At 52.2% G+C, this 27823-nt stretch overlaps 3 protein-coding genes across 3 annotated transcripts in view; 1 reads left to right on the top strand and 2 right to left on the bottom strand.

Moving 5' to 3' along the window:
- Nucleotides 1-6307: 6307 nt before the first annotated feature.
- Nucleotides 6308-14711, top strand: LOC109294186 (brachyury protein homolog A-like). The gene is made up of 8 exons (XM_019512486.1): nt 6308-7160; nt 8943-9207; nt 9640-9774; nt 11174-11235; nt 11584-11645; nt 12318-12497; nt 12749-12863; nt 13931-14711. The coding sequence occupies exons 1-8, from the start codon at nt 6976-6978 to the stop codon at nt 14178-14180; spliced, it is 1254 nt and encodes a 417-aa protein (XP_019368031.1). The 5' UTR covers nt 6308-6975; the 3' UTR covers nt 14181-14711.
- Nucleotides 14712-18353: 3642 nt separating this feature from the next.
- Nucleotides 18354-25313, bottom strand: GPN2 (GPN-loop GTPase 2). Its single transcript, XM_019512488.1, has 5 exons — nt 24860-25313; nt 22505-22661; nt 22140-22300; nt 19665-19795; nt 18354-19050 (listed from the first exon to the last, which is right to left on the bottom strand). Exons 1-5 carry the CDS (start codon nt 25262-25264, stop codon nt 18978-18980), a joined length of 927 nt encoding a protein of 308 aa, XP_019368033.1. The 5' UTR covers nt 25265-25313; the 3' UTR covers nt 18354-18977.
- Nucleotides 25314-27057: 1744 nt separating this feature from the next.
- Nucleotides 27058-27823, bottom strand: part of GPATCH3 (G-patch domain containing 3) — a 7097-nt gene continuing 6331 nt past the window's right edge. Inside the window, exon 7 of the mRNA XM_019512081.1 lies at nt 27058-27411. Within this exon, the coding sequence (XP_019367626.1) occupies nt 27198-27411 (214 nt within the window). The 3' untranslated portion in view covers nt 27058-27197. The remainder of the gene's footprint in view (nt 27412-27823) is intronic.

Below are 27823 nucleotides of genomic sequence, written 5' to 3' on the forward strand. Positions count from 1 at the left end.
CCCCTGCCTGAGCTGAGCTGTCTCCTGGCTCCAGTGACCACAGCAGGCCCAACCCATCAGCGCCGCATCCAGCTCTGACAGCACAGGACTTTCCAAGGGCCTCTCACGGAGAAATCCCCAAGGCAGCCAGGGAGGAGTGGAAGCACCAAGGCAAACTGCTGAGTAAGAGGCTGTCAGGTCTCATGTCTACCCACGTAGAGCTGCAAACCCGTGGGGACACAGCCCGTTCTGTTCATCTACAGGCCTTGGCAATCCCTCACGTTGCTTACGGGCACCAGGTGTCATCTCATGAGTGCTTGTGGAAGCAGCAAAGGGCTCATACCTCCTTTTTTACAGAGATACCACTTGTTATCTCCCCTGGTATCTCCCCAGTCACTCAAGGAGCCTGTGGCAGAGCTGGGGTCAGCCAATCCCAGCCGCTAGCTGAAGGCACAAGGCCATGGTCTCGAGTGCCTTTGGTGCTGCTCTGGCCCTGTGGCCATCTGAATCCCCGAGGGAGGAAAGTACCACTGGCAGAAAGGGAACGAGGCTTGGTGAGAAGAAGGGCGGTGTGCTGGTCCTTCCCGGTGCTCTACGGGCCCCTTCTTGGTTATGGACATGGTGATGTGTGGCACTTATGCTGCCAAAGCAATGCTACTCCTGGACGAGGCACACACAAGGAGGAATGCAGGAGGAGCCAGGCATGTCCATAGATGGGGCATGTCCAGGAGGACCCAAGCACATGCTGGTGCCCACTGTTCATGGCTACTGGCTTCAGGGTCCCAAAACAGGTCTGGCCAAACCCCTGCCTAGCAGGACAGACAGCTCCCACCTTGCCCCCAGGAAGACAAGGGGACCTCACTTCTGAGTCCCTTCCCCCTCAGAGGGGCTCAAACCCAGGTCTCACTGATCTCTCAGCACAAGGAGGCACAAGCCACCATGCCACAGCTCAGCCACATGCCACCCACCCTTCCCCTACTCCTTTTCACGCCAAGCCGCTAACGCAGTCCCTGAAAAAATGGCTAACGGAGGGAGCTTCTGCTTCACTGAGAGCAAGGACCCAGGGCTCTCCACCTGCCAGGCCAGCAGCCCCCTCACAGGGGCACACAGCCTCTGGCCTGACCCCTTCCTCCTGACTCCGCACAGCTCCAGATTCAAAAGGAGAGAGAAGGGCTGTGCCCTACCCCAGAGGCAGATGCCTCGCACTGGCGGGCAGCGGGGACTCGGGACCAGAAAGCGTTGGCAGCACACACACGGCCCCAGGCGATCAGATCTGCTCCCTGCAAGTGAAGGGCTCTGAATGAACACAGGCTCGCTCCACCACAGCAGAGATCACCCAGCACAGCATGTACCTGTGAAGAGCTGAAAGGGGATGGGATGGGGCTCCCAGCTCAGAAGGGAAGGGCAGAGAGGGTGTGATGGCCTGAGCTGCCTTTGAGGCCCGCCTGGGTGAGTGCACTGGTCAAGGTGGCCCATGGCAGGTCAGTCAAGGCAGCTGTGGCAGGAAACCACCCAGGGCAGAGCTGCAGGAGCCTTATTGTCTCCACCCTACTGTTACCCTGCACTAAAGGCAGAGGGCTTTGATCTCTGCCTGCCCTGCCCCCTCCATCCCTGGCAGCTGTTCCCCCCCCTCTCCCCCCCAGGGCAAGGCACTTCAAAAGGCTCAGCTGTTGCCAGAGGGCCTGATGGGGAAGGGGACAGGCTTGGAGCTCAGCTGCCTTGAAGGTTTGCATGTCCTTCCAACAGCATCACTTCATGGAGGTGCATCCCCCACCTCCCAAGCCCTTTCATCCCAAGGGGGGCAGACAGCCCCTTCTCTCCTGCTGGGCACAGGAAGTCCCTGGCATTCAGTCCCAGGCAGCGCATGGTGCAACCTCCTCTTTGATGACGCAGAAACCGTAGCTTACCAACCGGCAAACCTGTTCGAGTACGTCTTCCCAACCGCCCAGCCAGCTTGGGTACCCAAAGACACCAGCCCCTTTCACCCTACAGCCATGGTTACTTGTTGAGCCAGCCCTGCCTAATCCCTCCGAATGCCAGGCCTCAGTCCTACTATACACATGCAGCAGCAGGCAGGTGCCCCTGGCATGGCTTTTAGTCACCCTGGCCCGTCCTTGTGATGTATCGAGAGCCCCGTCATTGCCGTGCTGAAAGCTCCAGTCCTGAGGTTCAGCGATACCCAAGCTCAGCCCGTTCCCACCAAAGGTGCCGGCAAGTGGCCCCAAGTGTGAAGAGATGCTGGGAAACATGGTGCCAAAGGGCTCCAGACCCACAAGATGGAGAGAAGAATCCAGCTCTTAAGCAGTCAAATGACCTGGGGACACTGGAAGGTGGCAGCCCTGCCTGTGGCATGTGCAGCCCAAACCCGGCACTTCAACAGGGGCAGGGACTGACACACTGCCACCCTCATCACCTCCTCCATGCTGACAAACACCCCAGGCAGGACGGCAGCCATCAAGAGGCGGTCACAAATCTCAGGCGATGCAAGACCCCAGTGCTGCCCTTCGGCCCATTCAGGTGGGTCAAAGCCCCATGCCGTGTGCAGAAAGCTGATGCTTTGCTCTGCTTCCACTGCCAGACGAAGCCCATCACCACAATTAAATGTTACGCAGGAATGGCCCAGCATGTGCTCGAGCTGACACGTTACCTGTGCACAGAGCCACGTGCACGTGAATTGCAGTTGAGGGAGTGAACTAGGGGTGCAAAGTTACACATGTGCGTGTTGGTAGGACCATGTCCCTGGCTCCTGGGTGGAAGAACGACACCTTTTGCAAGCACAGCCAGAGGAAGCGTGGCTGCGTGGGCAGTGCTCTAGTCAGCACTTGGGACACCCCTGCTGTGGCCCAGGACTGTTCTGTCACTGACTTAGGGCCCTGGCCATGTCCCTTGGGTTTTCTCTAGATCAGTGATTCTCAACCATGGTGCCATGGCCTTAAGATCCTTTCCAGGGGCTGTGGGGCGCTCCACAATGTTAGCACTGTTAGGTGCACAAATGTGATTCATAAGATAAAACCAGAGACTTCAAATAGACCAAAAGAAGCTGGGGGTTTTCTGAGTTCTTTGCAACAGAAAAACTGCTCTGTAATTTTTCTGTAGTCAAAAATGGAGTGGAATCTAAAGCTGGCATTTTCCCAGGCGGGCTGAGAGTTTACTGGGGGCTTAAGTCTCTCAAGTGGTGCTTCAAGTCTACGAAGATTGAGACCCACTGCTCTCTCTCTCTCTACATACACACATATTATATATATATATATATATATAAAATCAAGATGCATCACTTCTCTCCCTGCCTTGAGGATGGTGAGTGTTAAAGGGGTCCTCAGATGCTGCATTAATGGTGGCCATGAACTAGAGAGCTCTGAGTGGATGAGACTCAGGTGTTTCCAAGCCCCTGGCATGTCAGCCAGGTAGCATTTAGCTCCAGAAGATGCAGCTGCAGCCCCAGTCAGTCAGTTCAGCTGAAGCAGATTTCAAGTCAGGGCTACACTACATCACTCCAGGCGGCTAAAACCCCCTGAAGCCAGCTCCTCAGTACACCAGGCACTCATGAGACCACTCGCATAAATACAGGTTTCAGGATCAGAAACCAGAGGACAAGGAAAACACTGCAGGAAGGAGTACACGACACCAGAAGACAATGCATATGGCATTTAGGCACTCCGTGTCAGATCTACCGCCCATCAGTTGGTGTGGAACTGAAGCAAGAAGCTGCTGCAAGTTCTTGCAGATGCAAAGATTTGCCTTTTATAAATCTCAACCCTGGCCACCCCTGCATTAGAAGCATGCAGCTGTTGGCAGCCAAAGGTGCTATTTTTTGAAGTAGTAGAACACAGAACAGAACATCCAGGAAAACAGCAATGACAGCAGGTGGGCCGTCGCCACTCGCAGCCCTGAGATAAAATCCAGGCCCTTCCGAGAACAGCACTGCCTACCTCTGCTCTGGGCTTTGACTGCTCCTCTGTGGGACGCTCTCCCACTCACCTGTGCTGCGGAGTTGCGTGCTCTTGTTCGCTTCCTCGTGAGACTTATGGTGCTTCCAGCTGAACCAGACAATGGCCTTTTCTGTGTGGTCCTGGAGCTTTCTCCAAGGGGAAGTATGGACAAATCCTACAGCAGAAGAGAAATGGAGAATTGTGTGTGTGTGAGAGAGAGATCTCCAAGCAGTACCAATTTTCAGATGGGCCCAGGGCTTGGACATGAGATCAGGGGTAAGGGTTTGGGTCAGATCTTGTAGGGTCGGCCTGTAGCGGCAAAAGTGGCCACCTGAGGCTCCACTGCCAGGTGAGGGCATCCCAGCTCAAGTCTGCACTCCCTGCAGTCAAGAGGGAACTCCAGGAGAGTCCAGATCTCTCCCAGGTGCCCCAGCTGGCAGGATGGATTGGGAGCCCATTCACAGAGCTGTCACCCCCCCAGTACTTCCCCTGGGGACCCTGCAAACCACCCATGACCCTCAGATGGGAGCCTGAGGGCAGCTAAGTCAGTGGCTGTGGGCATCTGCTCTTCCAACAGATCCATCTCCTTGTAAATGGCCTGATGAATTTCTCAGCTCCTTGGCGTAATTCCCAGCACCTGTCTGCTGTAGATAAGGCTCGTCTCAGCAGGCCCCCAGGTGTCAGGATTCAAACATCACTGCTTGCCCTGCATGGACCAAAGTGACCTCCATTGTCTCCAAAGAGCGCCACAGAAGTTGCTGTTTGTCCCTGCGATCGAATCTGCCCCTAAGTCTCCCACCCCTGGTGGGGGAGATTAAGCAGAACTACTTGGGAGAAGAGAAGCAGGACACCTCCCCTATCAGACTGGAAACCAGGGGAAGGCCTTTGAGGCTGGGTTTGTATTCCTAATGCAGAACGGGAGGCAGCGGTGGCAGAGTGACTGCCAGTGAGGAATCAGAAGAGGTGCCCTAGTGTTGCTTTGGCAATATCTTTTATTGGACCAGTGTTACAGCCTGGAGAGAGGCTAGGCAAACTTTCAGACACAAAATGCCTTTCCCCAGGTCTTAGGAAGCCTTAGCTAAACACCAGGTAGAACAGGCTAATGACTTCTGGTTTGACCCTGCCGTGTAAACAAAAGCAGGCACTTAAGAAGGGAAGTGGGCAGGACGCCTGAGCTGTCAGACAGGTGCAGGGGCCCTATGCACAGAACTCGTCACCATGCGCTGCTGCACCTTGGAGGTTTTCTAGTGTTGCTGCAAATCCACCAGGCCTGGTCCTCCTGGAGGCCTGGGGACAGGGCATCCCACCAAAGGGAAGCATGCCATGCTCTTTCTCAATGCCCTCTAAATGCCAGATCTATGAATACAATCTATGAACCTATGAATCCAAAGCATCAAGCGCTGGCTTCTCAGGGGTACAAGACACCCAGTGTGCTGGGCACCAGTCAGACCTGGCACTGCAGGTCTACGTTGGAACATTGCCTCTATCCCTGGATTTCTAGGAGGTGGGGATACTTTGCTGGATGCGTCTAAGGGGAAATGGAAAATTGGTTAAAAGATGAGAGGTGTCAATGGAAGAATAAAGCCATCTGCAGGGTAGAAATCTCCTCATCAACCCGTCTCACCAATGGGAAAGGCCGTTACTTGGACTCTGCTCCCAATGGGGCTCAGTTCAGCTGCAAACTAAGCACCAGTGCCTTTTACTTCTGAACGCTGGAACCAATGTATCCATCACCAGGAACACGACCCCTGCTCCTGCCCTCCCTCACCAGCCACATCCTGAGCTGGGAGCTCCACGACACTGCAGCGGGGCTGCCAGCCCCCTGCTAGATTTCACATGTAAGTGGTGGGTCACCACCCCGAGCAGCTCCTTCAACTCCTGAGAGTGGGGGCCAGCAAAGCACGCTGAGAGCTGCCAGGCAAGGCACAACAGAGGGAAACAAACTGAAGGGCCTGGAGCTGAGACCAGGGTTCCCTCCTTGCCTCTGCCACAGACTCTCCATGGGGCCTTCAGCAAGTCACTTAACTAGAGATTTCCAGCAGTGCTGAAGAACATAAGCACGGCCATGGACTGTGTGAGACCCCGGGTCCCTCTTGCCCTGTCTCCTGTATTGCACTGCAGCCAGAAGGGAGAGTGACCTAGGTCTGACCAGGATATTTCCCCCCTGTTCCTCTCTCACTTGCAGCCTCCAGCATTTAACGGCTGGAAAGCTCTGATTCAGAGGCCGTGCCTCTCACCCCCAGGCCTATGAGACTGGGTGTCCAAACCCTCTCGGCAGCAGCTTTTAGCCCCCGAGGTTCCAGGTGCCCTTCCATTAAATGGGGATAGGTGTCCTTACAGGTCTGCCCCTGGGACTCAAGGACAGGCATTGTTAAGGCAAAATGGAGCACATCCTACTGTCTGAGCAGCTGGACTGGGACTCGCATGGCTGGGCTCCCCCCTTCCAGCTGTGCTCAGCCCCTTCTTGCCACCCCCCACGGGTTTCTCTCGGGTTACTTGGCGGATATATTTTCCAAGTGTGGTCAAGTCCTTGGTGTGGCCTGGTTCTCCCCCCTGCCCCAGCCCTGGGATGGGGGTCCTGGGCTCTTTGGCTCACGCTGAAGGCTGTGGATGAAAGGTGATCAGCTGTCAATGGCAGGGCAATCTCTGCCCCACACCTGCCCCCCAGGAGGGGCCTGTGTGGGAAGGATGAACCTATTGCCAATGCTGGGAGGTGGCTTGGGTTTCCCACTGAGTTTCACACAGACATCAAAGCATTTCCCCCTCCATCACCGAGCTGAGAAGTTGCAGGCCCACACATAGCTCCCCCCACCCCAGGCTGCCCAATCCCTGCCTCACCCACCTTGGCCCAGGCAGGGAGGGGCACCTGCTAAGGCTTCCAGCCAGTGAGAAAGGAACTGGGCCTCTGGGCTTGCTGTAGAAGAGGTTTAAATCCCAGGGGGGACTCCAACCCCTCCTCAATGAGTCCTGATGCCTGACAAGCAAGGCTGGGGCCCAACTCCCAACACTGGGCTCAAGGGCTGGGGCGTAAGACTTGAGGAGCAGGGCCACGGGGACGTCGGACACCATGAGCTCAGCTCCCAGCCACCAGCAGCTGGACCACGTCTTCAGCGCGGTGGAGAGTGGGCTGGAAGTGAGCAGCGAGAAGGGGGATGCCTTGGAGAGGGAGATCAAGGTGGAGCTGGAGGAGAAGGAGCTGTGGACGAACTTCAAGGAGCTCACCAATGAGATGATCGTCACCAAGATGGGCCGGTGAGTGAAAGGCTTCTCTGGACCCCTCTGAGCTGCCCCCATTACCACCTTCCCCCACTTCCTTAAGCACCTAGAAGGTGCCTCTTGTCACGGCAGCTAAGCCTCAGAGACCTACTTTTAAATGTTCACATGCTGTCTTCAGGACGGTGCCACTGGTGGTTTGGTGGCTGTCAAGCCTCTGAGCAATTTGTGATGTGACTTCCAGCTCTGGGGGTCAGGAAGCACCTTACTTGAAAACCACAGTTGATTTGCCCCTCTCTCTCTCCCCGACAGGAATTGTGTTTCCTTTGCAGGCAGGATAGGCAGACAATGTCCAGGAGAGCACAGCATTTACCTCTGGTTAGGACTTGCATTTGAATTGGATGGAGATGACTCAATGCATGTGCACGAGAGAGTCTTTGTTGTCCTGAGGGAAACAGAATGGGACAATTTCACCCTGGAGAGACCAGGCCCAGACGGATCGCTCTAGACAGGGGAAATTACCCAGCTGAGGCCAGATCTCTCCAGTGCCAAGTGCTGCAGAGACGCAGTTAGAGACAGCCCATGTCCACCTCTTACATGCACTCTAGCTGAATGGCACCCACGTATTCCAGATCAGAATATGGCCCCTAGTCCCTTGGAAAATATACCACTCCTCTGTGCTGAGGGCAAACCCTGTACCAATGGTAGGTTAGAAACCACCTCTCCCTGAGATGGGGCAGGTTCAGAAGCTGTGGCCTCTAGCCTGCAAACCTGGGTTTTTTCAAGAAGTCCTCTGAGAAAATTGGGCTGGCAGCGTCCTCAGGAGTCCATTGCTTCCAACCCCTGCTCAAGGCAGGAACAGCCCTGGCTATAGCATCCTAGACAAGACCCCTCATCTCCAGATGTGTCCCGTGGGAAGGTGTGGGGTTTCTGGCATGGCTCAGGACAGCTGGATTTGGTTGTCAATCACACACACAGTGAGAGGTAGCAGAGCAGCATGGTGACCTTTGTCTCATGTACCTCATTTTCCCTTCAGCTAAGTGGGGCCTGTGCTCAAAGTGGGAGGTTAGTGAGGTGGGGTCTTTGTGGCGTCTCTCTGCATGGAGGACAAGCTCTCCTGGGATGGAAAAGTGCAGCAAATGCTGCAGAGAAGAGGCTGCTGGTGGCTGTGAGTGGTTACAAAGGCCTCTGGTGAGGAGAAATCGGGGCTCCCAAACAGGGGAGCCACCCCCAACCCTCGAGAAAGATTGAGGGAAACAACAAGATCTGATCATTTTGATGTGATGGAAGGTAGAGGGCACAAGGGAAGGATAAGTTGTTTCTAGGCATTTCCCCTCTGTTACGCCACCAGAGGTAGACGTGCCTGCTCGGTTGCAAAGGAAAGAAAAGTGGGAGCAAAGGGCTAGATTGATTAGGCTCAAATGAAAATAAGGCCCCACCCTTTATTGCCGCTTCCTGGTTACTGGAATCACCACAGCGATTACTGGATGGCTTGATGGGCCTGGCTACGCAGCACTGGTGACCTGTCCCAGGCTGTGAAATGGGCCCGACCTGTGTTATCCCCTCTCTGCTGGATCACAAGGAGAGGCTGTGCTCCCAGGACATGCATGAATGGGAGAGTGGGAGGCAGCTGTGCCAGACCCCAGGAGCAGGCTAGAGTGGGAGTCTGCAGCACCAGGGCTGCCCTGAGAGCCAGCAGGCAAGAACCACTGGTTTAACCACTGAAATGCCAATATGGCTTTAGGGACTGATGAGAGGAGTGAGGAAGTGAAAAAAGGAGAAGCAGGTGACTGATCATCTCCTCCTCCCGTCCCGTCCTAGGAGAATGTTTCCTGTGCTGAAAGTCAGCATCTCAGGCCTGGACCCCAACTCCATGTACTCGATCCTGCTGGACTTTGTGGCTGCAGATGGGAATCGCTGGAAATACGTAAATGGAGAGTGGATCCCCGGTGGGAAGCCAGAGCCCCAAAGCCCAAGTTGTGTCTACATCCACCCTCAATCCCCCAACTTCGGGGCTCACTGGATGAAAGCCGCCATCACCTTCAGCAAAGTCAAACTCTCCAACAAGATGAATGGAGGAGGGCAGGTAACTGTGACAAGGGGCCCTGGGGGTGAGGGACAGAGCACAGCTCTGAAGAGCTCAGTTGGTCAAAGCAGGAAGTTAGTTCCTATTTCACTTGCCAAATGAAAATATTAGCATTACTGTAGCCAGAGCATTAGCCAGTGCCTCAGTCCTGCAACAGGCAAGCTGGAAGTTAGCAGCCCAAGGATGCTGTTTGTCTGAAATTTGCGCTCCTTGATGCCCAGACTGGAGAACACCAACAGAGAAAAAGCCCCCGCTGCTGTGTCCAAAGTGCTCTGTCAGGGCACAAGCTCCGTGCGCCTGCAGCAGGGTGGAGGAGGTGGGGGCATCTCCAGCCTGGGCAGCCACACTTTCTCTCATGCACTGAAAGATCAGGCCCCAAGCAGACGAGGCCTAGCCCACAGAGCAATGCTTAATGCGCCTGTTCTCTCTCAGATCATGCTGAACTCCCTCCATAAGTACGAGCCCCGTGTCCACATTGTGAAGGTTGGGAGGCCGCAGAAAACGATCAGCAGCTTTTCCTTCCCGGAAACTCAGTTTATTGCTGTCACTGCCTACCAGAACGAGGAGGTAAAGGAGACTGGAGGGCGCTGGGGAAGGGCACAGTGGTGGGGATAGGAGCCCTTGTAGACTCATGGACTATTGTTCTTGAGACTCTGCTGTGGCCACCTCTCAGGTGGAAGGTGGGGGCAGTTTAGCAGCACAGTGCTTGGGGACAGGGGGTGAAGAAGTAAAATGTGATCAGCCAACACCTTCTAAAACTTTCCAAGCACAACTCAGTCCTGTCACTGTCCCCTTTCCCCTCTCACTTGTCTCCAGAGATTCCCGCTCTCCTCAGGGCACGTCACAGAGTCAGCACTGCCTGTGGAATGCTCTTTATGGTGCATCTCATAAATCCACTCCAGCAACCACATACCCAGCTGGTCTGGAGCTGAGGCCTGGTCCTGGGAGCAGGAAGAGGTGCATTCATCTTGCGCATTCCCTTCCCGCTGCCCAGGTCAGTGGGAACTTTGTCACCGAGTGCCACAGCAGCAGGGTCTGCACTGAGAGCAATCCAGAGCCCTCGGTCTCAGCACCTGGGCCCTGCTGGGAAAGGAGGTATTAACCCTTCTGCTACTGGGACCTCTCCCCAAGGCAACTCCTAGGATCTTGGAAGAGGCTGGACATCTCAGTCCTTTGTGTTCATTGCAGTCACAGCAAAGCCCACAGGAAGCCAGGACTGCAATCAGGCCCAGGTGACAACACAGCAATTTCATAGCGCTCCCCGAGGACACTCTAAATCCTGTCCATCCCTCTCCCTTCCCTCGCTGCTTCTCTTCTGAATGTTAGTCCAAAAGCAGGCACTGGGGCAGCATGGCCTGACCGGCAGAGCACAGGGTGGGAACTCGGAGAGGGCTATTCCCAGCTCTGAAACCAGGGGCAAGTCACTCCCTTCTGCAGGCCTCAGCTTCCCCGTTGCAAAACAAGGAGGATAATAAGCATGTGCCCCATGGGAGGGGCAGAGGAGCTGAGCAGCTGTACTAGCCAGTGTCAGTGAAGTCCTTTGAATAAAAAAGGCCCCAGACAAGCACTTAATACAAAATAAAACATCGCAGCGTTGGTGCCGGAGCCGTGAGCTGCCCTGCAATAACCAAGAGGGAGGAAGCTAGAAGCATTCGGCTCAGGTTTCCACAGGGTAAAAACAAGGGCTTAAGAATTCGTGAGAAGTCACTTGGCAAGATCCAACTGAGAGAGCAGAATCCCTGGGCCAAACTGCTCAGCTCCCCCATGCTCACCCGAGAGAAACTTCCATGGAGCTGCCTCCAGTTTCATACCAGTGCAACCAAGAGCAGAACACGTATGCATGTGCACGTGCATGTGCACGTGTGTGGGGAAGGAAGGGGGGGGTTGAAGAAGAGGTGTGAAAAGGGGTAAAGAGTGGGCAGCAGTTTGTAGTTAAACCCAGCCTGCCAATGCCTTCCCGTTTCAGATCACGGCCTTGAAGATTAAACACAATCCCTTTGCCAAAGCCTTCCTGGATGCCAAGGAGAGGTGAGTGCTGTGTAGATGGCTGCTTCACCTGAATCACTGGCACTCTTGGCCCTTTTCCAGCTCCTTTCAGCCAAACCTGCAGGTAAATAGGGATAGATTAAACCGAACAACCCCCTTGTACGCTCCTTACAGCAGGCGACACTGAGGAAATTTGCTCAAGGCCACCCCAAACCCTTGCTGGTAGAGCTAGGGACAAAAAGCAGGGATCCCATCACTATCTGCTCTGCTCCTGCCTAGGTCAGTCAGGGCGATCACTGGTTATCAAAGCCTCAATGCTCTTTAGATGATGGCTGAGCACATGATGCTGGCTATTGACTGAAGCCTTTCTATTCTGTGTTCTCCACCTAGGTGCAACTCCAAAGAGGTTCTCGAAAGCAGCAGTGAATCTCCCCAGGCTGCCTATTCACAGAGTGAGCCGTCTCCTTTCTGATCCAAATCTAGTGTCCCAGTGGGAGTGTGCAAAGGTCCCACCCTCTCTCCCCTGGAGTCAAGGGAGCTCTGGTCCCTATAGCTTGGGGCTCTTTATGATACTTTCCAGTCAGGCCCTGGGTTTCCTTAGCCCCTCAAAGCTGCACTGGAAGTTGCCTCAGGTGGGGAATCTGCACTTTTGAGCTGTGTGATCTGATCTCCAAGCACAGCAGGCCAGAGCTCCAGCCATGGGATGGGAAACTGGCTCTCAGTTATGTCAGGCTGTCTCAGCACATGTCCCTGGCTTCGTCCCTCTAAGCTCAAAGTGGTGTCAAGTCAATACCATCAGCCTGTATGGGACAGGACACATGGCACTGCCGAAAGCAGCTCGATGACAGCTGGTGTGAATCCAAAGGGGAATCATTGGGACTCAGGCTCTTAGGCACCTTGGAGAATTTGCTCTTTGGCTGCTAAGCGCTGACGTCACTTTGAGAAGGGGCTTTAGGTTCTTCTCCAAATGTGTCCCTTGGTCAACATCTGTGTGTTTCAGCCATTGCTTGAGTGGAGTCCAGGTCTCTGCCCTGCATTCATGCCCTGCCAGGGTGTCTCTGGTGGGGATACTGTCGGTGGATGAAAGGGTCCTGGCTTAACACTGTTGTTTTCTTCTTTCCCAGTTGGGGGCTGGTTCCTGCCAGGCACCAGCCCCTTCTGCTCCTCTCCTGCCCAGACTTCATTGTCAGGGGGTCCTGGCCTCTCACCCAGCCCCAGCTCATACTGCGAGCAGTACTCCAGCCTACGGAGCCACAGACCCTCTCCCTACCCAAGTCCCTACAGCCAGAGGAATGCCTCACCAAGTAAGAATACCCCACACACGCATGGGCACAGCCCCCTGTCCTGCCCTGTCTTGGTGCAGATATACAACACAGTTGCACCAGTGTAAAGGCTGGGGGGACACAACACACAGCCCTGTCCTAGTGTCACTCATCCACCTCTCAGGCAGGCTTCCTGAGGAGGGGGCCACCCCTCTATTCTGGTCACATAAGTCACTGCTACTACAGCACATCAGGATTTCTTCTCCATATAAAGGATCTATCTTTCTCTCCAGCTAATTATGTGGATAGTTCTGCTGGCCTCTCCATGCTGCCTGCCCCTGACAGCTGGTCAGGACTGAGTCTCTCCAGCTCCACCGGGGTCTTACCCACCGCTGCCTCTACCACAAGGTAAGGAAAAGCCACTCTGGTGTCTTCAACAGTGAGGGACAGAGATTTTATCCTGATTTAGAAGAATCAAGGCCTCTAAGCATGGATAAGGGTCCACGGTGGCCTGTCTCTCTGGAGGAGTTGATCCCAGAGGCTATGGCCACTAGGACTGGCTCCAAGCAGAGGCTGGTTTATAAGCCAGGCACCAGCACATTGCCCTCTCTGTAGGTTTGGGGTTTTAGGGAGCAAGTCAACTCAGAGCAGAGGAGCTCTGGCAACGCTGGGGTATGGCTGTGGGAGAAGATGGCAGACACACAGAGGCACGGGCTGGTGGGGCAGCTGTCACCAGGTGGAAGGGGCCTCCAGAACAGAGCAGCAAGGGGTATAACAGGCAGAGGGGGCAGCCGTGCAGACTACAAGAAGCATTTTGCAAGGAGATGAGCACCGAAGGAGCTAAACACTATAAGGTCAAGCAGATGGCAAACTGAATTCCAACCCTGTGCTAAGGACATAGGGGGTCTTCCCGTTCCCGCTCCATAGATAGGGAAAGGCAGAGGGTGAGGTCTGAGCACAACCTCTCCTGTCCTGAAGGGGCCAGTCTTCATTGCAAGTCTCCCCTGCCAAGGACTGGAAATAAGGTGTGTCATGGGGAGAGACTCAACCCAGGTGACACCTGGGATAAAGATTAAGACATGGCTCCTGACCGGCTTCATAACCTGGTTCCAACAGAGCTGGGTCCTGCCCAGCCTGCATGCTGTGGCCCCCTCCCTTGAGCCTGCTGCGCACATAACAGATGAGGAAAAGTGTACTCAGAAGCCTCTCACTCCTTCACTGAGTGGGTGTTGGAGCAAGGAAGCCCAGGAGAGAAAGGATCAGCTACAGAGCTGACAGGGAGCAACATAATCAGGGTGTTAAAGGCCAGAAGGGTCTCTGGAGGGTTTTAAAACCTGGGTAGACAAAGCCTTGTCTGGGGTGGTCTAGCTGGGGCTGCCCCTGCTTTGAGCAGGGGGGTGGACTAGATGTGACCTCCTGCAGTCCCTTTTCCAGCCCCCATTTTTTACTATTCGTTCTTTGTTTTCACCTTTCAGCCAATATCCCAGCCTGTGGCCCCTCACCAGCAACTCCATCAGTCCTGCTCCCCAATCCAGCTCTAACCCCCCCTTCTTGAGAGGTTCTCCAGTCTCTTACAGCAGCATGGCCCCTACTCTCCCAGCTCCCTCGCCCTCCCCAGTCTATGACAACATTCTTCTGCCAGAGATACCTGCAAGCGATAGTCAGTACGACTCCACTATCGCTCGCCTGGCATCCACATGGGCAACCATCACTCAGAGTTACTGAGGCTGAGAAGATGGCTCCTGTCCTCTTAAAGGATAACAGGCAGAGGGCAACACAAGGGGCACCTGAGCTCAATCCCCCCCAAGGCAACGCTGAGTCTCTCAGACTGGTGCCGAGCAACGTTCTGCCAGAAGAGAATGCTTCTCCAATTTCACTGCTCTTTAGCAGCCATGGCACGAAATGGAAGTCTACAAAGCCTCCTGAGTGACTGAAGGATGACTCAGGTGGCACTCTGCACTCAACAGAACCAGGAGATGGCTTTCTAGGAGAGACTCTGTTTTCCCTCTGAGTTTGGAAACCCAAGACGACAAATGTATCTTGGCTGCCTTGAAAGATATCTGAACAAATGAATGTTCTTTCCTACCGCTCAAGACTCCAGAAGATCACAATCCATCCAGGCAACATGTCATCTCATGCAAGCAAGAGACCCACCAAGGGGTAGAACATATAAGCATGCACAGCCCGGGGCCCCGCCAAGCTCTGTGTATTATCTGTGTAGAACTTTGCTTGTAAATAAACCTTTTTTGAAAACAAGCTCCTGCTCTTCTTTTGCCCCAGATTGAAATCTTCCTAGAGCTTCTGCATGGGAAGCAAAAGGAAGCCTGAGATGCAATCTTTTGGCCATAGGGGATTTATCATCAGCCTAGCACTCCTTCTCCTTCCTTATGAGAACTGGTACCAAGCCCAAGTTTCTTCTAAACTAAGCAGCCCACTGCATGCTGATCCTTTGAAGTTCAGCAAATCACTTCAGATTGTAGCACAGGCCCTCATCCATACCCGTAACAAGCCATCAGGCCCAGGCCTAGAGGACTTCCTCTGGGTTCTAGCAGGTGACCTAGTTGGGGACCAGATCCTACCTCCACTCCCAAAACTCCTTGTATTATCCCGATCCTTCCCAGATAACCGCTGAGAAAGGAGAACAGCAACCAACAAAACCTATTGGGATGCCCTGAAATAAATTGTGTTACCTGTTCAGGGACTACAGCCCGCTCTTGTTGGGAAGATCATGAGCTCCAGGAAAGAGTTTTCCAGCTACTAACTAGTGTGATTCTGGGTTTCTATTTTCTTCACAGTCTTTTCCCTCCCACTTGTCCCACAGTCAAAGCCACAATTAGGCAAAGAATGACCAAACAGACTCATTAATAGCAGGGACCACTATTCCCCGACCTGAAAGCAGGTCAAATTTAGCATGCCCCTGAAGAGGGAGAGAGCGAGCTCACGCTTTACTTTCTGTGAGATCTTATTCATCAAATAGACTTCAATCCACCACATTTGATCTTTGCCTGCAAAACAAATAAGCGTCCCAACTGGGGCCCCCTTCTGTTCCAAGGGCCATTTCAAGGCTATGAGCTTGCTGCAGCAGCTTTCTGCTAAAAACTCATGGCTCCATTTTAGGGGCATGACTTAAAATGATCCAGGGAAGCAGGAACAAGGTTGAGTTCCAGGAGTGCAGCTATTTCACACATGGGTGTCCACAGAAGGCCAGTGTGGCTCCTTTGTCGACAAACATCGAACTCAGGGGTACGTGCAAAAGGAGGTTCGGGAGGGGGTGGACGCATAGGAATTTGCCGCCGTCAGTACATGCAGCCGGGAAGGCAGGGGCTTGGCAGACACCCAGCAGCACTTTTGGAGGCACCACAGCTTGTAGATTATATCAAACTGTTACGGTCTTTTACCCCCCACCAGGCCTTGTCTAACTAGAGACGTGCTTTGAAGAGAACCCTGTCCTGCGACCAGGAAGCATCAGCTGTATGATGCAGGTAGCCCACGAACATCCCTTGCCCACCTACTACCATGAGTTTCCCAACCCCACAATTTTTTGGACTCTATTCCCAGAGGACAGAGACAGGAAGGGAGTCGGTCGCTCCCGCTCTATTCATACGTGCTGGGTGCCATTTTGTGTCCTCACCGACGGTGCATTTGTTGCCCAGTAATTTGGACTTTGACGTGTACACTGCAGACCAAGGGCTCAGGAGGCCAAGCTTGCACCAAGAGATGTCAACAGTGGCATGCCCCCATTGGCTTTTTACCAGCATGATCACCCCATTACGGCGGGCCAGCCCTGATGTCAGCAACAACAGCTGTAACTAGGCAGCGATAACAGTGGAACAATGTAATTGCAGCACACTCCCTGCCTGACTCACCTAGCTCACGAACTGGAGCCATCTCTTACTGCTCTTGATGGGGACTGTTGCCGTATAGTGTTGATGATTGCACAGCTGGAGTCTTCCCCCTCTGTGATTTCAGGGTTGACCTAATGAGAAAATTCCAATACCCAAGTGAGACATTGCTTCTCTCTGGCCACATTCTCTCCACTCGCATCCATCTCCCCGGGTCCTAAACCCTCCATGTGCTGGGACAGATGTTCTACACCACACTCAACTTACTGATGCAGTGATGAGATAGCAGGAAGACCAACTTCTGCTGGTTAGGCAAAAAGAAAACGAGAAGTTGGAAAGGAAATAACAGAGTATTCTGAGAGGGTAGGCAGCAGTTACAATTCACGCGGCTTCCTGAGAACATTTTAGAGCACGGACATGGACCTTTTTCTTTTCACAATGATTCTTTGAACCCTGCATTTCTCCCGGGTTGGATAGGGGGCATATTAAAGAAAAGACTGCTGCCCTGGGCATTTAAAAACTTCAAGTAGCAATAAACATGTAGCTATAGTTCTTTGGTTATTCACATTTGATCGAATAATACCCATTTAAACTGTCAAATATCTCAAAGTCAACCTGTTTCCATTTTACGCTAGCCCTAGTTCACAGCAGAGCACGTAAGTTTATCTACCCCGTGAACCACAGACGTAGGATGAGAAAAAGATGGAGTTTCTGTCTTAATTACAAGTAGGTATTCTTCAGAGCATACACATAAGACATTGCTGAAATGCAGCCAGCTCTGGGGCAGACAGCTGTCCTACCACCCAGTGCATAACAGCTTGGGGAATGGGAATTATAAGCAAACACACCAGGGCAAGACCCTACTTTTCTGGAAAGCTTCTGAAAAGCTCGCTTTTATGGGGCAGACCGTTTGGGTTTCAAATGCTAAACTTCATGTCACAGGCTATAAGGTTATCTATGGATGCTTAGCTATGTGTGGGCATGGGGGCATTGGTTCCTCCCTCCCCATAAATATTCCAGCTCAGGTGCTTTCTGAGCCTCAGCCACAAGGCAGGAAGGCCTAGTTGATTCTCTGTTAGACAGGTCTCACTCTTTAGCAAGTCACAGCCATATCCACATCCATTTTCACTACCAGGTGTTAGTCTAAGCTTCATTTGCTGAGTTTGTTGGGGGGAAAGACTGGGGGGGGGAAGCACGGGAAACCTGCTAAATTCTGCTCCACAAGCAACTATGCAAGATTTCAGTCAGGAAGAGCTGGGAGATCCATGGTTTGAACACAGGACTGCAAGCCAAGACCTTGCACCTGTGAGAACTGCTTGGCTGCTGAAACTCTGGCGTTTTCAATGCCTCAGTTTCACCATGTGTGCAGTGTTATGAAACTGTAAAAAAAGAAAACATTCACTGGCCTCCTAAGCCAGGTCCTCTCTGCAAAAGAGAAGATGTGTTCTCTGCAAAGGCTGGCTCATGGGAGAGAAGTAGGCCAGGCTGGAATAGCCACAAAGACAAACACAGCTGGCTGCCAGTTTGAGTTCAACTCCAGGCTGCCCCAGAGGTCTTAACTCAAGTTGTCCCAGGGGTGGCCTTAGGATCATTCCACTGGTAAACTACTTTGAACAGGCCAATTGGTTATCACCAGCTTAAACAGCCTCCTTCAGGGGAGATGCAGAGTATTAGGTGAGAACCCATTGTAAAGAGCAAACCCAGAGATAGAAAGAGGTTATGGCAGAGATTTGGAACGATATAACTGCTGTGGTTGAGGAGTTGCATTCGTGTGTGGACTCGCACAGGCTCTTCCCCACTCACAAGCTTATGAGCCCCTGATATGTTCTGTGCAAAGCTCCCAGTGGGACCTTGACAGCCTCAATCATGCAGAGCAAGGAGACAGGACCCGCTGACTGGCACAGACAGTGCAGCAAGTGATCTGCTTTCACCTCATCCCACCCTACATACGCTGGTTTCCTTCTATGCTCTCCTGGAAGTGGTGCGATAAAAGGGTTATCTACAGAAACACTTAGCAGCTGGTGAAAAGGTCTCAATCATGGATCTGCATCCTCCATGCTTTGCAGCATTCCTGCACTTTATTTTCTCTGTTTCAGAGCAGGTTATAGCCAACTAGTAAACCCAGGGGGAAACAGAGAGGCAGGGAAGTGCTTTTATTAAAGAGCTGACCATAAATAAAGCTCTCTGCCCTGTGCAAGCAGGGATGAAGAGAGACAGCAGCACTCCCAACCTGCAAGAACCCAGGTGACCTGTTCAGCAAACAGTGAAGCGGTGCCACAAGCAGCAGCTCCATTTGCTACAGCAAATCCTCCTATTTGGACTTGTTCCTGGTGTGACAGAGGAGACATTCCACATCTGTGTTCTCCTAGGTCTCTTCTCTTCTTCACCCGGCAAAGGCCTGCATTGGCCTAAAAGTCTCTTGTTCCTGAAAGAAGCTCTTAAATTCATCTTGCCCTGAAGCTGTGGAGGCTCCCGGTCTCACTGTACATCCAAAAAAAACCCCCAGGTTGTGCTGCACCTTTGTGACGAGGAAACTGAAGAGCCAAACTACTACTCAGCAGCTACCAGGTCTGTGTCAGCCATACAGAGGGCTTCACCCACTCTTGATGGGAAAATGAGAGAGGTGTTATGATGTTGGAGAAGCTCCCTTCCCATAAGCTACAGAATGGATGCAAGAGCATTATATTGCCATTGCTTCTTCTTCCACAGTTTTCTCTTGAGGTTGCACATACTTCTCCTGCACAGCAAGAGTGCTGGTTACCCTGGAGTCAAGGAAAATGAGGCAGTAAGAGGGGCTGGGGCTCAGGAAACCCTTGAGACAGGGAAGCACTAACATCAGTCTGACAACTGCCACAGGAGCTAACAGCACTGGTGAGAGGATACAATGGCCGAGGAGTTCATACCTCCGGCTAATCCAAAAAAAAAAAAAGAAAAGAAAAATAAAGGTCCAAACCAACTAACTACATAGTTTGGGCAAAATAGGAAGGATATGTTCTAGGGAGTCTGAATTAGAAAAAAGCAGGCAGAGCTCTCCACATGCAGGACATCAGAGCGCCTAATGTGATCATGGCAGATTTGATGTACATTCTTGTCCACTAGGTCCTGGGCTGAGCCCTCATAACTCAGTGCAGTTCTGAACTAGTTTCTAAGGTGTCACTCTGTGCTGCCTTCTGCCTGACTTCAAACCAACAGGTAAACTACCTCTCAAATCACTGCATGCATAGCATAACATGACAGGTAACAGAACTAGGGACTTGGACTGAAGTCAAACCTGTGGCCTCAACATGAAAGGACTACTCCAAATCCCCAGAGCCACAAATCAGAGTTTAAGCCTCCATGCAGGAGAAAGGAACAGTGGAAAGGATACGATGTGAAGTGGAAATCGGCTCCCACTGCGGCAGACATCAGGGCTTCAAGGCTTCTATGTTCCGAGTCTCCAAAGGAGTAGCCATTGGCTTTGTCCACGGCCTGCATAACCCGCCGCATACTTGCCTTATCCTGAAAGGAAGGGAACAGTGACACACAGTGGGGGCAGGGTGGATATGCAGCAGGTCTAGAGGAGCATGCTCAAAACCAGACTGATGATCTGTGCATGATACAATGTTCTGCAACGCAGAGTCGGGCCTGAGCTAGGGAGGGTGGATGCAGCCCTAGGGGAACATGCCAAGCCAAGGCAGGGGAGATCAAAAACCTCACAGCAATCCACAGGCAAGCGACTTGCTGATGACATGTCAGCACCCTGTAAGACAGGAAGAAAAGACTCAGCTGCTACAGGTTCCTCTCAAATGCCCCTGTTTTATGCATTTTTCCCCATCTGGAAGAGAATCCAAGGGCTTAAAACCCAGAAAAAGCCTTCGGCTACCAGCTCCACAAACAGCAGCTGGAATGCCATCGTGACTTTAACAGAACTTGTACGTGTTTGACGCATCATGTTCATTGATGGATCCTTGCCCCAGAGGGCTGGCCGCCTGACTGACCGACCTGGCCAATGTTTGGAAGGCCCCAGCCTACACAAACCTGCAGCCTCGGCTTTATGGTTAGAGGCTCCGTGGGGTGGCTTGAATTTAACAAACTGAAGTCATCACTTTCCTGAACAGGACAAAGATATAAAAGTGAGGGCAGCTCCCTGGTGCCAATCTCTCTCAGCTTCTTTGCCATGACGGCAAAGCTGGGCAGTGCAGCGAGTGACACCTATGCTGAACTCTATCATGGAGTATGCATGAGAAATAACATTTGCAAAACACCTGAAATCCTGAGATGAGAATCCCTAGTTCTTCAAGGCCCTGCTGTGTCCGCTCCTTCCATGGCAGAGCCATCCCCTCTAATTAGGGATTTGCCTGGGTTGGTTTCAAAAGCCCACGCAAGTAAATTCTGCCACAATTGCTGGTAGGACCCAATGGCCCCCACCAGCCCCTGGCCAAGGGTCTTCCTGTCCAGCAGTACAGTCTGAAGGGGTGAACAAAGGCTGGAGGAGCAGGAAGTCCCCATTGGTCATCAGGGCTTTGCCACCAACTCCCTGGGTGGCCTTGAGCAATTTACTTTGGCTCTCCAGGCCCAACCACGTTGCTGGCAGCCTTTCCACTGACTTGAACAAGAGTTGGAGCCGTCTCTCTGCACTTCAGTTTCCCAATCTGTCCATAAGATAGCAACAGTGATGCTTATGCAAGAACCCCCGTGTCGTGTTAGGACTGACATGAATTCCTGTACAGAGCTCTGAACGTGACTTTCTGCATCAAGCTCTCTCCCTCTCGCCTCCTCCATATATTTGAAGACATCTCCTCCTCTGTTAGCAAACCAGTATATCAGCACTTCTTTTAGTCCATCCTGGGAATGTTCTTCCTCCAGTCTCCTAACTGGCTTTGTTGCTTTTCTCTCTAAGCCCCCTGGTTTATCTGCATGTTTTAAGTAAAATGGTCTTGGAAATGTTGGTTGGATTCTAGAAACAGTCACGGAAGAGTTGTAGGGAAAGGAACTCCTAGTTCCCTGCTCCGGGTGCTTTAAGCCGTGTTTTCCTCCTGCTCTGCACACTGCTGTACTTCATTTACAAACATGTCTGATCTGCCCTCTGTTCTCAGCCCTGCTGCTTTCAGAACTGCACTAGGGCTCTCAGAATTGCAGCACCTCAGCTTTTGCCTTCTCATTCAGGATCTTTATGTTTTGAATTCTCCAAATCCCTTCCAATACTCTGTGCATTTTCCTTAGTATTTTTCTCTGCCATCTGCTTTACTCTCTCTGGCATTTCTCTGTCCTGACTGGCATTTACAATTCCTTCTAGTTTAGTATCACCGGAGTTTCACTGGCACCCTGTCCAATGCCTTAGGCTGTTAAGGAATTAAGTAGATGTGGATCTAAAATCTATCCGCATTGCCCATATGCATATATGTCAACACAAGTATTGTTCTTCAGTGCTGTAGAAATAAAACTTGTGAATCACAGTTCTGCCTGATACAGTCAAGATTTAGGGAAAAAAGTTAAAATGTGGACAAGTGTTTTAGACGACATCCTTTACTGGACCAATTGTAATTTGTGATAAAGTCAGACAAACTTTTGAATGCAAGGCATGACCTGATGAAGAATGTCTTGCATCTGAAAGCTTCTCTTACTCTATCCCAACCATGCAGTTGGTCCAATAAAAGATATCACCGTACAAAATTCTTGCCTCTCATATAATCCCTGGACCAGCATAGCTACAGCGTCACTCTAACACAATGTGCACAGAAACTCAAGGGGTTTCCTTTTAGTAAAGAGCCAGGCCACAGTACTGACCTAGGAAGCTGATGAGCTGGGCAGCTCCAGTAAAATACTTCCCTTCATTTGCAATCCATCCCCTACGCTGAATTACCTGGACGTTGAGGGGAACAAAGGAGACCAGGCTGTAGTCCTCAATCACCTCCACCAACTTCTCATTGAGGCGACGATAGTTCTTGAAGAAGGGATCAGAAGCTAAATGGTCTACGAGGTAAGAGAGGTCCAGCACCTCAGTGTAGTAATCCAGGTTGAAGGCTGCAAGGAGAAATCAGAACCCCTGAGCCCACTCAACTACAAAAGCCACTGTATTTCACAAGAACCCAAGGAATTGTTATAACTTTTCCCTGTACATCATTCCCATCTACCCCAATAGAGAAGTGAGCACATCTCTACCATGGATCAGCCCCAGAGAACTTCCCTTCTCTCTCCCCCCGCCATCCCCCTCTCAAGTGCTCTTACCAAGTTTGCCATACTGCTCTATCAGGTCCATCTTTGAAAGGATGTTAACATGAGGTAATTCCACATGCAACATGGTGGAAAGAGAGGTGCAAAGAACAGAGATGAACTTGCCAGGATCCGTGCAGTAATGAGAATCCACCAAATGAACTGCAGCCAGCTGCAAGCAGAAACAAAGGAGAAACAGTGCAAGATCAGAAGCCTGTCAGAATTTGGGATGCTTGAGAAGGGGCACTGGGATACAAAAGAAAGGAAAATTAATCCAGACTCTGGGGTTATAATCAGATACCAACACAACCAAAGTTATCAGTTAACTCTTTCCTAGATAAGAGGATGTACAAGTATGTAAAACTATGACTACCAAACTGAGGCTGCTGTATAGGTTACTGGCCTGTGTAATGGACTATGAGATGCATTACAGAAATACCAGGTTTTCACCAGGATTACTGTAAGAGACCGTTAAACTGGCAAGCGCTTTTGCACTCCAGACCCCGCTTTTCACTTGCTCTGAACTTCTTTCTTCCATGCAATTGCCGATGTCTGTTCTCTGCCCTACCACAGAGGTTTTGACAACTGATCTGAGTTAACTCTACTTCTGATGTATGGGACCTAGGTAAAGTGCTCCACCTTCCCCACAGAACTATTAGCTCATGCACAAATAACACAGTAACAAAACAATTTTTAAACCAACCTCCTCTAGAAGCTTTTTTAATCAGCCTCTTCATTTTTTTTAAATCAACCACCTAATGTAGTTTGAAAAACACTTACTAAATCTAGTCACAGACAACCTGATTCATCATGCTAACAATTCTGTTTCAGATTTTATGTCATCAGACATCACTGTTCTAATGTGCAGCTCCCTATTATGAAGCTCAATAGTGTCACAGTTGTTTTCTTCTCCTTAATCTATGAGGTAGCGAACCTTAACACTTCAGAAATGCAACTCAGAAAGTCACAAGAACTCAGCTATGCAAGTCCATAGCGCTAAAGCTATGGTTTTTCACCTCTTTGCCCAAAAGAGATTTCCTGCATGGATTTCCTGGGTCTATGGCAGGGTTGGGTTAGGCGGGGGGCCGGACTCGATGATCTTCCAAGGTCCCTTCCAGCTCTAATGTCTATGAAATCTATGAAAAGGAAAGTACATACAAAGCACCAGACAAAAGCAAAGTGGAATGTGTTTATTCGAGCACACGCAAAAATGTAAGTGTCTAGTTTCTCCGTAACAAGCTCAATGTTGCCTCCTTGCTTGCACCATGTGGTTGTACATTAGCAGTCTAGCCAGTAATCCCAACTACCAGACACGTGCAAAGCCAGCTAGTTTCGGAGGCGTCAGTTACAGCCACATTGATCTAAGGACACAGGTAGATTTAACAGATGTTAGGGCTGGAAGGGACCTCAGAAGATCATTGAATCCAGTCCCCTGCCCGAGGAGCAGGAAGTCAGCTGGGGTCATAGGATCCCAGCAAGATAAACATCTAATTTGGTCTTGACGGTGTTCAATGTAGGTGCTTGAACCACCTCTGATGGCAGGCTGTTCCAGACCTTGAGGGCTCGGACAGTAAAGAAATTCTTCCTTATGTCCAGCCTGAAATGGTCTTGCAGTAGTTTATGACCGTTCGACCTTGTCATCCCTTGGGGCACTCTGGTGAACAAACATTCCCCCAAATACTGGCGGTCACCCCAATAAATTTGTCGGTGGCCATCAGATCACCCCTGAGCCTGTGCTTTTCCAAGCTAAAGAGCCCCATAGCTCTCAGCCTCTCAGCATAAGGTCTGTTTTCCTGACCTCTGATCATGTGTGTGGCTCTTCTCTGGACTCTCAAGCTTAGACAAGGGTCTTTGGGTAAATGCGATATCACATTTACCCAATTTATCAGATGCAAGACCAGCAACTTTGCTTTGTTATGGGAACCTTCGCACCTGCATTTCCCTGTGCATGCGCAACTTGTACTGAATAAAGACAAACATGCAATTTCCACCCCACGTGTGTCACCTGAACAAGATCCTGGTTCCAAATCTCAGAAAAAAACGGTTTAATTTTTAGCTGGAGGCTCCACACTTGTCTGGCATAAAAACCCTCCTGCCTCCCACAAGCCACGATGGTCACCAGGGTAAACTGTGCATGCGCCTGGGAGTAAAGCAAATGGCTAGGAGAAGAGAACCGAGGGGGGTATTTCTTTACACCACCGTCGACTTCTTTGTAGCCTCGAGCAAGTCGTCGTTGACGCAGGTACAAAACCCTTTGCAAAGGGACATGACTGCGTTGCAGAAGGTGAGACATGAACGGCGCCCGTCAAGGGAAAGTCCCTGGGGCACCACTCGCCATGCAGGGGGCTGCCCCAGCCCCGCCACACATACCCTGAAGCCCCAGGCAGCCAGCCGGCCAAAGATGTTCCTCAGTGCGGCGTGGTGGGTGTACAGCTCCACCTGCCCAGGGCAGTCGAAGAGGACGTAGCAGCCCCGGAGCGGGGCCAGCTTGTCCCGCAGCCAGTCCGCGTTAGCCTCCAGGTACTCCATGCAGTAGAGGAGCCCACCGTTGGGGCCCAGCTTCAGGTGCTCCATCACGTCGCGCAGCGTCACCAGCTCCCCGATGTCGGCGGCGCAGGGGTAGGGCAGCACGTCATTGGCCGGGTCCAGGTTCACCACGGCTACCGCGCGGCCCAGGGCGGCCAGCAGCTCCCGCATGGCCCTGCAGTACGTGGTCTTGCCCGAGCCCGGCGGCCCGATGACGGCCTGCCCGAAGGCCAAGCTGGGCTGCGCCATCTCAGCGCATCCCCTGCGCCCGGGGCCGGCGAGGGGCTGAAGGGCGCTGAGACCCCGCCAACTCGTCTCACTCAGCCCCGAGTGCAACCCCCTCACCCGCTCCCGGCGCCGCTTCCGGTGGGTGTTCTCGCCGGGCGGGCGAAAGGAAGCCGGCAGGAAGGTTCCGGCCACAGTTCCGGTAGGTGTGCGCGTCTGGGAGGTCCGGGCAAACAAGAGGAAGTAGGCAGGAAGGTTCCGTCCACACTTCCGGTGCGTGTACCTGTCCCTAGCGGGTCCAAGCAAATAAGGGTTCCGGCCACACTTCCTGGCGAGTCCGGGCGGGTGAGAGGAAGCGGGCAGGAAGGTTCCGCCCCGCCCCGCCCCGGTGCTGGTGAAGGGAAGGCCTAGCCGTAAGCCGCCGAGGCGCGGGCGGGCTTTGGCGCCCCCTGGCGGCCGGAGCGCGGGAACAGGGCGAAGACAAGCACCAGGCGGGGTGTCCTGGCCTGGCCCAACCCCGCCCTAGACCCAGGGACTGAACTGGCACAAGCTTCATCTCTGTGCTCGCATTCACATCCGCTTCCACCCCAGCCCCTCTGGCCGCAGTGCACACATCCAGGAAAAAAGCCACCATCCTGTGGCTCTGGCTCCTGTTGAGTGCTGCAAGTACCTGCCTGACCCCTGATCCAGCCATGGCAGGGTCTCACCGGCTCCCATACAGCACCAAGCTGAAAGAGGCCCTGGGCAGAGAATACACTGCAACTTGGGGTCACGGGCAGGCAGGTATTTGAAGCCAGAGAGAGGAAGGTGGCAGCAACTAGTTTTTGATAAACCTGTTTATTTAGAGCACAGCAATACCCGGGGCCAGGGAGTGGAGACCAACTCCTCCCATCACACAAGTTAAGTGGGAGAATGGCCCCTAGAGCACTGGACTCTGAATCAGAACTTTGTAGACCTTAAATGCTGAAGGCTGCAAGTGAGAGAGGAACAGGAGGAATAATCCTAGTCAGACCCAGGTCACTCTCCCAGCCTCTGCTCTGCATGACACAGAAAACTGGGCAAGGTAGACAGATGGCCCAACCCAGTAAATGGCAATTCTTATTCTCTAAAGTGCTGTTTGACTCTAGAAAGGGCACTGGAATAAGGGAAAATTAAATAAATAAGCATAGCCCCACTCACAGCAGCTGGGACTAGTGAAAAGGAGATAGCAACTCAACAGGCACAGCCTTCATAGGTAGATGCTGCTGGTGATTAGTTCTTAACCCTAGAGACCAGAGCCACAAGCAGCAGATTAGCAGGCTCTTGGTGATAGAGAAGCTGCAGCACTAGGCACAGGGCAGAGCCTTGTCCATACCTGCACAGCTGTGTAAAGTGAGTCTCAGCAGGGACAGGTGCTGTCCAGGTAGGGAGCAAAGCTACTTCTCACTGGGAAAGGAGTCTCACTCCTCTCAGAGCAGAAATAGCAAAGATTAAAAAAAAAAAGATGTTTGCTCCAGTGAAGGTTATGTAGAGCACACTATATTGCAACAGTCCTCCAGGATCTTACTGTGCTTAGGTGACTTTATCTGTGCTAGTTCCTTTCTGGGATATCAGAAGAAAAATAATCAGCTTGTGACTAAAGACTTGGCAGTAGACAAAGGACCTGAACCCATCTCACTACAGGAACCTTAACAAGACCATTGGCTGCTCCACACAGCAGTCCTGAATGCTGATGCAAAAGGCACAAGTCAGAAACAACCCTGGGCTGAATAGAAAGGGTCAGAGAGCTCAGCTGGGTGACAGGAATACCTGTCCATGTGGAACCAGGGGACTTTTCACACACACACACAGACACACACTTCTGTTAAAAGTCTAGTAGTTTTCTTTGGTTCAGACCAGGCAGAAGCTGGTGTCGAGGTACAAAAGGTTGTTATTGCTACAGAGATGGAGTCTCAAAGTCTCTATTCTGTGGTTGCTCTCAGGAGGCACCAGGGCTCTTCTGAGCACTGTGCATCTCTCGGACAAACACCATATCCTGTCTGTACTTCATGGCAGTGGGTGGCTGGCATCTGAATAGCTCGCCCCAGGTGTCCTGGGGCTGTGGCTCATCATACACCGTTGAGATGAGGATGTGGCCGTCTGGCCGAGGTTTCTTTGCCTTACTGAAAGTCTGCAGTTTCTCCCCATGGTACCTGTACAGAAGCAGACAGATAATTCCACTGAAGTTAACGTTCCTTAAGACCAGAGCTGGGCCTGGGAACGTGCATTCTTGTCCAAATCCTGGCTGCCGTGGACTGGCAAGTGATTCCACCTCCCCTACCCTGGACTGAGCCAACACCTTTAAACAGCCTGCAAAGTGGGCATGTTTGCAAAGCATTCATGCATCGGAGGGACAGAGAAGCTTCAGGCCGAGCCTGAGCTGACCCTCTAGGTCCGCGCACAGCCGGCAGGTTGTCTTCCTTCTTGGTGACCAGGGCAGAGGTCATAGATTTAGAGCAGAGGCTGGCAACCTATGGCCTGTGGGCTGCAGCCAGCCCACTAAGCAGTATCATTAAAGACTGTGGATGTCAGCAGTAATACTGCATTTGGGGGGGGGGGGGGGGG

Source organism: Gavialis gangeticus, unplaced genomic scaffold (genome assembly GCF_001723915.1).
Source record: "Gavialis gangeticus isolate Ggan-Ray unplaced genomic scaffold, GavGan_comp1, whole genome shotgun sequence".
Classification (NCBI taxonomy): domain Eukaryota; kingdom Metazoa; phylum Chordata; order Crocodylia; family Gavialidae; genus Gavialis; species Gavialis gangeticus.